Source organism: Pongo abelii, chromosome 1 (genome assembly GCF_028885655.2).
Source record: "Pongo abelii isolate AG06213 chromosome 1, NHGRI_mPonAbe1-v2.0_pri, whole genome shotgun sequence".
In the NCBI taxonomy this organism is placed as follows: domain Eukaryota; kingdom Metazoa; phylum Chordata; class Mammalia; order Primates; family Hominidae; genus Pongo; species Pongo abelii.
The window spans coordinates 164873679-164885242 of record NC_071985.2 but is presented as its reverse complement, the minus strand read 5'-3'; the positions used below and the strand labels follow the sequence as shown (position 1 = coordinate 164885242).

General features: G+C 42.8%; 1 protein-coding gene and 1 pseudogene across 2 annotated transcripts in view; both read right to left on the bottom strand.

Annotated features, from left to right (window-relative positions):
* The window catches only part of WLS (Wnt ligand secretion mediator), a 134771-nt gene extending 134222 nt beyond the window's left edge, over positions 1-549 (bottom strand). The window contains exon 1 of one of the 2 annotated variants that reach the window (XM_024256332.3): positions 136-549. In XM_024256332.3, the coding sequence (XP_024112100.1) occupies positions 136-241 (106 nt within the window). In that variant the 5' untranslated portion in view covers positions 242-549. 2 annotated transcript variants of the gene reach the window in all.
* A 9813-nt stretch (positions 550-10362) lies between these two features.
* On the bottom strand, positions 10363-10972 carry LOC100454980 (small ribosomal subunit protein eS7-like; annotated as a pseudogene).
* Positions 10973-11564: the final 592 nt, after the last annotated feature.

The following is an 11564-nucleotide window of genomic DNA, read 5'->3' as shown; positions in this document are numbered from 1 at the left end:
TCTTAAGCACAATAGCCGGACTAATTAGATCATAGAAGCAAGGCAGTGATACTGTAACAAGTAGCCCAAGAGGCAAAGAGGGAAGGGGCCCGAAAAGACAGAAAGGGGGAAAAGTTTGCAGCTCTCCGCACTTACCAATCAAGCCTCCCACCAGAAAGGCGATGATTTGGAACACGAGCAGAATCCCACCAACAATGCACAGCTTCTTGGTGCTCATGTTTTCTATAATTGCCCCAGCCATTTTTGCGCCCCCCTTTTTCTTTTCTCCTTGAAATAAATGTTTTAGGGTGAGCTTTTTGCTCCCTCCTCTCACACACTCCCTCCTTCCTCGCCTCCTTTCTGGGCGCTGCAAAACTTCAGAGGTGCTGGAGCGCGGCGAGAATGGGACCGGGACGGAAGGCGCCCGCACGGATTCCCCCGGCGCAGCCGGCTCGGGTTCCCCCAATGCCCGGAGCTGTGATTGTGGCCGCTCCGCCGCCTGTGGACGCTTAAAGGAGCAGGGAAGCGGATCACATGACGCCGCCTCCCTCCCTTTCTTCCTCCCTCCCTCTCGCGCTTCCTCCCTCCCTCCCTCCCTCTCTTCCTCTACCCCTTGCCCACCAGTTCGGGGCTCAGAGCTCCGGCGGGTGCTGGCGCCCGGCTCCCGAGTCTGGCCTGCAACCTGTCTTTCCAAGGTCTGATGCCATTTAGGGGTTGCTGTTGATGTTAAGCGGGTTCCCCCTGCCCAGCTTCTCACAGGTTTCCTTTTCTGGTTTCCGAAGTGCGAGATTTAAATCACCGGTGGACCGCCTTGCAGACCTTTAACTTACGCATTGACTTTAGGAAATGGTCCCCACCCCACCCCCAACTGCTAGAACTCTCTTTAGGAAAGAGGAGGAGAATTTTTTTTAAAAGGACCCAATAGATGCCTAAGTCAAAACACAGAGATGCGGAATAAAGTCTCAGCTCGACTTCTTTCTACCAGGTTCCCAGCCTCGGTTATTGGGCACATACCCAGCTAAATTCCCCACGGCGCCCCTTGAGGAACCTTGCGCTCCAGCCAAATCAGACCACTGTTCGTTACTCCAGCGCATGTGCTTCCACAGCCTTAACCCCGGTTATTGCCTTAAAGAGAACATGTTCTACTCCATCAATGTTAAACCTGATCCAAAACCAATTAGTCTAAAAAAAGTCTTTCTAATTTTCCACACCACCTCCATGCAGTATCTCTGGGAACTGAGCCTCTACAATCCTGTATTTACATTTTTACCTCCTATTGTAAGGATTTGTGTACACGTTTGTCTCCACCACTGAGCTGTAAACTCCTGGGGAATAGGGACCAAGTTTTTTTTGTTCTTTGTACCCCCCATGGTGCCTAACAAAATGCTAGCTCTAGTAGGTGCCCCATAATCTTTTGTGGAATGAATAAGTGAATGTGAAAGCAAGACCGCAGTTTGTATTTCAAAAGTCTAAAGAGATCTTAGTTGGTTTAGAGGGTACCCATATTAAGTTACAATGTTTGTTGTCTCTTTGTGAGAAATCATATATTTATATTTATACTTAACTTCCATAAAAAGAGGGGCGGGGCTCCCGATAGATTTCCTGCTCTATCAAGCCTAAATTTCTGGGCCTGGTTTTTCCATGTTTCATAAACTGGCCACTTGGCCAATACAACTCACCTTACTCAACAGACCCTTGGTTTGGTAAATACCCCACCCTGCTCCCCAAACGTGCAGTTTCTACCACCACCACCCACACATCTTATTTCTTATCCCTCCCATCCTTACACACCCTCTTCATGCCAAAAGACTATTTTTCCCAGTCCTCTCTCCTCCTCTACTCTGTTCCTGAATTTTCATTGCCGTTATAGAAGATGTCATGCAGGTTACACTTAATAGAGGCATTCATTTCTAATCTCCAAGTAGAACAGAGACTTGTCAAGGACAAGCACCAAACTTTATGCATACAAAACTCCATCTCTTCAACATCTAATAGTTCTTAACAGTTCTGAGGATATACAATCATGTGTCACATAAGGATGTTTCAGTCAACAACAGACCGTGTATGTGACAGTAGTCCTATAAGGTTATAATACCATATTCTTACAATACCTTTTCTATAGATATATTTAGATACACAGAGTACTTACTATTGCATTACAGTTGTCTATAGTGTTCAGTACAGTAACATGCCAGACAGGTTTGTAGTCTAGGAGCAATCAGCTACACGGTGTAGCCTAGGTCTGTAGTAGGCTATGCTACCTAGGTTTATGTAAGTGCCCTCTATGACATTTGCACAATGACAAATCACCTAACAACACATTCTCAGAAGGTATTCCCATCATTAAGCAATGCATGACTGTGGTTGCTGTTTATCTATTCTCTCATTCAACTCTTTATCCAAGTCACTTATTGAGCCTTTAACATGTTCCAGGCTTTCCTTCTTAAGCACTCGAGGATACCAAGATGTCAAAGTACTTGCACCTGCCCCAAAGGAACCCCCCCCAGTCCAACTGTTATTTACTGAATAGTAATTAATTACCTCTACTTTGGCAAACACCAGGTACTATCAGAAAGGATGAAGTAGACAGAATTGTTGTCCTTCCAATGTCCTTCAGTTCAAAGTACTCAGATACCTTGGGGTATCATGTTCTGAGCCCAGCACTCCTAAAGGCCCATTTATCTTTAATGTCATTTGTTTTCTCATAAATACCCTTCTTCTCCTATTAAGATAGTATATACACTCCAAATTCTATTAACAACTGCCTCCTTGAGTGGTTATGAATGCCCACATACATCTGATATATGTGAACAAAAATTTGTCTTTTGCCTTGCTAATCTGTCTTTTGTCAGTTTAGTCCACAGACCCCGAAGCACTACGCGTAAGAGGGTAGAGAAAAAATGGTGGGTTTTTTTGTTTGTTTATTTATTTGTTTGTTTGTTTTGAGACAGAGTCTCATTCTGTCGCCCAGTCTGCAGTACAGTGACATGATCTCGGCTCACTGCAACCTCTGCCTCCTGAGCTCAAGCAATTCTCCTGCCTCAGCCTCCTGAGTAGCTGGGATTACAGGTGCCCACCACCACATCTAGCTAATTTTTGTATTTTTAGTAGAAATGGGATTTCGCCATGTTGGCTAGGCTGGTCTTGAGCTCCTGACCTCTGGTAATCCGCCCACCTCTGCTCCCAAAGTGCTGGGATTACAGGTATGAGCTACCACGCCTGGCCCCCGTCCACTTCAAATATAAACTGGATCCATAAAAAATGTCTGGAGTGGTAGAAGTTATTTATTCAGATTAGTGAACTCCTTGACTCAGTTTTTAATGAGCTGCTACAATACACCCCACCCCTCTGCTCCGAAATGCATCTCTGCAGAGTAACTAGCCTAACTCCTTAGGTTTCAGTTTTCTCATTTGGAAATGAGATGCTGGTTCTCCACCAAGATGATCCCCTGCTTTAAAAGAGCACTTATTAAATAGTTATTTTAATTAAAAAGGGATATTTCTCATTGCTAATTAGTACTTCTGTCATGAGATTACCAATAATGCCCCACTGGGTGGGATGTAGACACCTGTAGTATTCATCACCATGGGCTGCTTTAAAAAAATTGAATTTCTATCACGTCTTTTTAAACATTAAAAGTGACTGTGAATCTTTATTTTCCAAGCAGACAACACAGGTGAATAGAAAAGAACATGACAGTTAGAGTCAGCTGGATCCGGGTTGGAACCCAGATCCCATCTGCCCCTTGTTTCATGTGATTATAGGCCATTATACAGTTACTTACCATCTCTGAGGCTTCACAGACCAACTCTGAGGCTTCTGTAAAAGCTTCACTCTTTACAGAAGAGTTTTCTCTTCCGTAAAATGGGAATAATAGTACTATTTCATGGTATTCTTGTAAGATATGAATATTTATTATTATATTTAGGAAACTAAAGGAAATCAATAATTTTGTGTTTAAAAACTAGTAAAACTGATGACTGATTATTGCTCAGCTCTAAAATTTTTATCATATTGTGATTACTCTTTGAAGCATATGTTAGGAGAAGTCTAGGTGGTTAACTTGACAAGTGTGTTAATAAGGACAACATCTAGTATTGAACTTTGACAATACTCAGTGGTTTTTAACATAGAAACATCTGTTCTAAAAACTTCCAACTGCCAAGGAAATGTTTATTTTGAGTCATTGTCATTAGGTTGATTATCCCAGAGACTGAAATGATCCAAGGGCAAATCTAACTCTGTCAATAAAAACTGATCATTTCAACTCCATTCCACTAGACCTTAAATTAGGTATTCTGATTTATTCATCATTTTATTCAAAGTGTTTGGGATATGCCAGGCATGGTGGCTCACGCCTGTAATCCCAGCACTTTGGGAGGCTGAGGTGGGTGGATTACCTGAGGTCAGGAGTTCGAGACCAGCCTGACCAACATGGAGAAACCCCGTCTCTACTAAAAATACAAATTAGCCGGGCGTGGTGAGGCATGCCTGTAATCCCAGCTACTCGGGAGGCTGAGGCAGGAGAATCGCTTGAACCTGGGAGGTGGAGGTTGCAATGAGCTGAGATCATGCCATTGCATTCCAGCCTGGGCAACAATGGCAAAATTCCATCTAAAAAAAAAAAAGTGTTTGGGATATGGAAGGTCATAGTGATGTTCCAAGTGTATGTATTGAATAGATGAATGAAGGCATGAATTCATGAATGAATGAATGGATAAATGGATATCTAACTGAAGGTAGATATAACTCCTCCCTCACCCCCAATTCCTATATATAATTGACTGGCTATATTCCTACCTGGCACCTATACACTAGGCTGCATTTTGCATATGTATCTATATATGTGATGTGTTGTTACCCTAACTGGCTTGCAAATTCCTTCAACACAAGGAGAGTATGATCTGAGCCTTTGTGTGCCTCACAATCCCAGCACAGCACCTTGCACAGAGGAGAGCTCAGATTCTGAAGTTGAGAAAGCCTCCTTTGGAAGCCAAGAGCAGCATATTATTATTGGCATTGCAGTAAATGTAATGTAGAGATCTAAAAAAATTGAATACATCTCCTTAAGCACCTAATTTACTTCCCAGAGGGACCTAACAAGAGGAATAATCCCACTCTGAGTCTTCTCATTCTCATAAATAGCTTTTATCCATAAATGGCATCCCTATGGCTCCATGGTTGTTGGTATTTTCTGGTAATTGGTGCCTGTGAATGTGAGCGAGCACTGTGGGTTCACACTCTATTATTCAGTGTCACTTTTCACCACACACACACACATACATACATACACACACACATATATATATATACACACACACACAACTTCTTTTAAAATGCTTTTTTTACCCCAAACAAAACCACCCCTCCCTTCTTTTCCTGCAGACCCCATTGTCTTATTTTGTATGGAAATACAAGACCTTTCTTAATGCCTCCTTTTACACAATAACTGTGGGTAGGACCTATTCAGAGAACCAATACTTCAACCTGATCTTCAATTGCTTAATAAATACCCCATATGTCCCACTCCCGTTTTGCATCTCCACTTCCTCTGTAGATCTTCATTTCACCTTTTCTTTTACATTCCACAGACATTTCAGTCATTAGGCTTATTCAGTCACAGCTTTATGTCTTGCTAGCTGTGTAAATAAACGTGAGGAGATCACTTTTCTCATTTCTTACAAAGAATAAATAATACCAGTCTTATGGGTTGTGATCATTAAACAAAATAAAAAATGCCTAGCACAGTGCCTGACACAAAGTGAATACTCAACAAATATGGCATGTTATAGGGGAGGAGGATTCTGTTCCCAGAGAGCAAAACAAAACAAAACAAACCATTAAACCCCTAATTATAGACTCTCTTATAAAATTGCCTCTTTGAACCCAGGCAACCTGGAAGGGCAGGTAAGAAACTTTACAGGTTTCCAGAGGCCTCTAGTGGGAGACAATCAACAGTTTGAAGTAGCCAGCCAGCCCCCTGTTTCTCAGGCTTGAAAGAAGCTGCAGCAGAAAGCTGGGAAGCCTCCAGTGTTTAAGCCTTTGAGATCACCTGTGCTGGGTTCCGCCAGCAGAGGTAGGGAAAAGGGCTTTTTCTTTTTGCCAGTTTTCATAGTATAAGCCAAATAGGGGCTGAGCTGACTGCTCCTTCATGTCGTGATGGCTCTTCTCCATCTCCCCATAAACTTGCTCATGCTGACAAGTTCCTCGATATCTGCTTCTCTCCGTGCAGAGTGGCAATAGGTGGAAAACTCGGGAAGGCCCAGAAACACCTGCCCCCGACAGTAGTTCCTGTGATATGCAGACAACACCTAGTACCGTGGCCGACTCGGCACACAAATTTTTGTAATGAATAATGATGAATGAGCCGGCCGCGGTGGCTCACGCCTGTAATCCCAGCACTTTGGGAGGCAGAGGGGGGGCGGATCACGAGGTCACGAGATCGAGACCATCCTGGCTAACACGGTGAAACCCTGTCTCTACTAAATATACAAAAAATTAGCCGGGCGTGGTGGCGGGCGCCTGTAGTCCCAGCTACTCCGGAGGCTGAGGCAGGAGAATGGCGTGAACCCAGGAGGCGGAGCTTGCAGTGAGCTGAGATCGCGCCACTGCACTCCAGCCTGGGCGACAGAGCGAGACACCGTCTCAAAAAAAAAAAAAAAAAAAAAAAAAAACAGATTAATGAACAAGTTCCAGTCCCTGGCTATGCAGGGGTTTGGGGAGACCTCCCGTAGACGGCCAATGTCAGGAAGAGAAGCTGAGGCTTAACCTCAGCCTTAGCCTAGATGTGTTAAGAATAGACGCTGACTCAAGCCAAAGCCCAATCTTTATCCCCATTGCAAATTAGCTCAAAATCATCACTCAGTAGCTCAGCATGAAGGACAATGTACCATAAAAACAGCTTAGGATGCCTATATGTAACATGGAAAAGCAAAGGTTACATGAGGATAATATACTTGAAAATCAAGGACCTCTCCTACTTTGCATTAGTGAAAAGAAACTGGAATGGCTGGGCGTGAGGGAGGACGTCATTCCTCAAACATCAAATACAGGGGCAGTTAATAGCTCCTATGAATAATGCCAATAATTATAGCAATAACAAGAATGAGAACTTATGTTGACTACTTTCTATGTACCAAGCACTCTTCTAAATGCTTTACCTTTGTTATCTCCATTAATCCATACAACAATCCTGTAAGGTAGGTACCATTTTAATCATTTTAAAAAGAGGAAAACTGTTTCAGAGAAGTTAAAGAATATTCCCTTGGCCACATTGCTAGCAAACTGGGAAGCTGAGATTTTTTTTTTTTTTGAGATGGAGTCCCACTCTGTCGCCCAGGCTGGAGTGCAATGGTGCGATCTTGGCTCACTGCAAGCTCCGCCTCCCGGGTTCATGCCATTCTCCTGCCTCAGCCTCCTGAGTAGCTGGGACTATAGGAACCTGCAACCACGCTTGGCTAATTTTTTGTATTTTTAGTAGAGACGGGGTTTCACCGTGTTAGCCAGGACGGGCTTGATCTCCTGACCTCATGATCCGCCCGCCTCGGCCTCCCAAACTGCTAGGATTACAGGCGTGAGCCACCGCACCCAGTGACAGGCGTTGTTTTAATGTTTTTTGCCTGCTCCTCTGTTCATGTGTTCAACTCTGTTCTCTTCCTCAGTACCTAACTCCCACTCAGAGCAAACTCCCTCCCATTAAGCCTTAAATTTTTATAGTTTGTCTTTGCTGGTATTTGCTGCTAAAGGCTTTTCCAATTTGAAGATCAATTTTCAAGTCAAATGACTCATGAGAGTAATTGTTAACCATAATGCTAGAGTGTTTTGAGGACATTCTTAATATACATTAGAAAGAGACATGTAATACATAAAATTAATTTTGTCTTAGGTAATCTGCAAATTGAGTCTTATAATATTTCTGTTTGTTTATTTTGTTGTCATGATATGAATCCCCAGTGAAGACCCTCTTTGCCCAAGTTTGAGTTGTTTTATGAATACTATTCATCTTAAGACAACAATGTATGAGGGCAAACATTTTCCTATTTCTGTTATATGTTGCTGTAGTTTGGCTTATGTGACCCCTCCAAATCTCACATGGAAATCTGATCCCCAAGGTTGGAGGTGAGGCCTAATGGGAGGTGTTAGGGTCATAGAGGTGGATTCCTCATGAGTAGATTAATGCCCTTCCTGGGAGTGGGTGGTGAGTGAGTTCTCACTCTGTTTGTTCCCAGGAGAGCTGGGTGTTACTCCCTTGCTCGCCATATTATCTCTGTAGATGCCAGCTCTCCTTTGCCTTCCCCCATAAGTGGAAACAGTCTAGGGCTTTCACTAGATGCCCAATCTTCCAGCCAGCAGAATTATGAGCCAAATAAACCTTTTTTCTTTATAAATTACCCAGTCTACCTACAGAATGGGAGGAAATTTTTGCAAACTATGTATCTCACAAAGGTCGACTATTCAGCATCTATAAGGAACTTAAACAAATTTACAAGAAAAAAAAACCTCGTTAAAAAAACTGGGCAAAGAACATGAACAGACAATTTTCAAAAGGAGACATATATGCGGCCAACAAGCATATGACAAGAAGCTCAACATCACTGATCTTTAGAGAAATGAAAACTACAATGAGATACCATCTCACACCAGTCAGAATGGCTACTATTAAAAAGCCAAAAACGCCAGGTGCAGTGGCTCATGCCTGTAATCCCAGCACTTTGGGAGGCCGAGGCGGGTGGATCATGAGGTCAGGAGTTCAAGACCAGCCTGGCCAAGATGGTGAAACCCTGTCTTTACTAAAAAATACAAAAATTAGCCAGGTGTGGTGGCAGGCGCCTGTAATCCCAGTTACTCAGGAAGCTGAGGCAGGAGAATTGCTTGAACCCGGGAGGCAGAGGTTGCGGTGAGCCAAGATCATGCCACTGCACTCTAGCCTGGGTGACAGAGCAAGACTCCATCTCAAAGCCAAAAAAAAAAAAAAAAAAAAAAAAACAGATGCGGAGAAAAAGGAGTGTTTATACACTGTTGGTGGGAATGTAAATTGGTTCAACCATCATGGAAGACAGTGTGGTGATTCCTCCTCAAAGATCTAAAGACAGAACTTCCATTTGACTCAGTAATCCCGTTACTGGGTATATGCCCAAAAGAATATAATCATTCTATCATAAAGACACATGCACATGTATGTTCATTGCAGCACTATTCACAATAGCAAAGACATGGAATCAACCCAAATGCCCATCAATGGTGGACTAGATAAACTGTGGTGCATATATACCATGGAATACTATGCAGCCATAACAAAGAACAAGATCATATTCTTTGCAGGAACATGGATGGAGTTGGTGGCCATTATCATTTGCAAAGTAATGCAGGAACAGAAAATCAAATAAATACTGCATGTTCTTACTTACAAGTGGGAGCTAAATGATGAGAACACATGGACACATAGAGAGGAACAACACATACTGGGGCCTATCAGAGGTGGAGGATGGGTGGAGGGAGAGGATCAGGAAAAGCAACTAACAGGTACTGGGCTTAATACCTGGGTGATGAAATAATCTGTACAACAAACCCCCATGACATGAGTTTACCTGTGTAACAAACCTGCACAGGTACCCCCTGAACTTAAAAGTTAAATTAAAAAGTAACACTAAACATAAATAAATAAAAATAAATTACCCAGTCTCATTTACTCCTTTACAGCAAAATGAATGGCCTTGAACATATGTCCTATCTGATACCTGAAACATGAATGATTCGATGAAGCTTTCTTTCATTTATTCCATAAATATTTCTTATGTGTTGACCATATGCCAGGTATCTGGCAAGTGCTGGAACACAAATGCAAAAATGACAGATATCTTTTACTCTCACAAAGTTTATAATCTCATGTAGATGAAAGGGTATTAGTGATACAATGACTCTATTAGCTGAGAGGGCAAGTCTTAAAGAATGACTGCTGTGCCGGGCATGGTGTCTCACATCTGTAATCCCAGCACTTTGGGAGGCTGAGGCAAGTGGATCACTGAGATCGGGAGTTTGAGACCAGCCTGACCAGCATGGAGAAACCCCGTCTCTACTAAAAATACAAAATTAGCCGGGCATGGTGGCGCATGCCTGTAATTCCAGCTACTCAGGAGGCTGAGGCAGGAGAACCGCTTGAACCTGGGAGGCAGAGGTTGTGGTGAGCCAAGATGGCACCATTGCACTCCAGCCTGAGAAACAAGAGCAAAACTCGATCTCGAAAAAAAAAAAAAAAAAAGAATGACTGCTGTAAGAGGTATAGAAGAGACCTCAGACTGGAGAAAGCAAAAGGACAAGGATTGCTCTCCTTAGCTTTTTTTCTTTTCTTTTTTTTTTTTTTTTACTATGAATATGTATTTTTTATTTAGTCATTTTTGTTTACAGTTGAAACTCTGGGAATTCAAAATTAACATCCTTGCCCATGAGCTTCTTACAGACACCAGAAAAAGTTTCAACCTTGTGTTCCACATTGTTCTGCTGTGCTTTGTTCAAATGAACCTTTATGAGCCGGCTGCCATCTAGTTTGACGCGGATTCTCTTGCCCACAATTTCACGTGGGAAGACCAAGTTCTAGGATGGCATCGTGCACAGCTGTCAGAGTGCGGCTCCTGGGACGCTTTTGCTTATTTTTTGTACTGCTTTTTCGAGTTGGCTTAGGCAGAATTCTCCTCTGAGCGATAAAGACGACATGCTTCCCACTGAACTTTTTCTCCAATTCGCGTACTAGCCGGACTTGGACTTTCTGGAAAGATTTCAGTTGAGGAACGGGAACAAATATTATGATAGCTTTCCGACCACCACCAACTTCAATTTCCTTGGCTGCCGTAATATTCAGCTCCCTGAGCTGAGCCTTGAGGTCTGAGTTCATCTCCAGCTCCAGAAGAGCCTGGGAGATGCCGGACTCGAACTCGTCCGGCTGCTCGCCATTGGGCTTCACGATCTTGGCTCTCGAACTGAACATGGCCTTCTCCTGGGAGAATCGCCGAGCGCCGGCTTAGGAAGAGCTGCTCTCCTTAGCTTGATGCACAAGGTCCTCCATGCTTGGCTCCATTTGAACCTCACAGAGATAGCACGGTTCAGAGCACGGGCTCCAGAGCCAGATCACCTGACTTTGCCACTTACTAGCTGTGTGCATGGGCCAGTTAGGTTAAATGTTTTGTACCTCAGTTTTCTCATCTGTAAATGAGATTGTAATGAATATTAAGAGAGTTTATTTGTATAAAGTGTTTAAAACTGTGCCTGACACATAGTAAGTTTAATATAAGTAAGTATTCACTAAAAAAAGAGAGAAAAAAGTGAGTTTTTTCCCCTTCTGCCAATCCCACAAGGGTACCTTGGTTTCTGTCCACTTTTTAAATTATTATTATTATTATTTTTATTTTACTTTAAGTTCTGGGGTGCATGTGCAGAACAGCGTTCTGTCCACTTTAAACATTTTAATACCCCCCCAAGCACCACATGTTGTTTGACATATATCCATTAGTTATTATTAATGTCCATTATAAATTTATTGGACATTTCCTATATGCCAGGTGCTGTTACTCAATTGTGAGAGGCAGTATGAG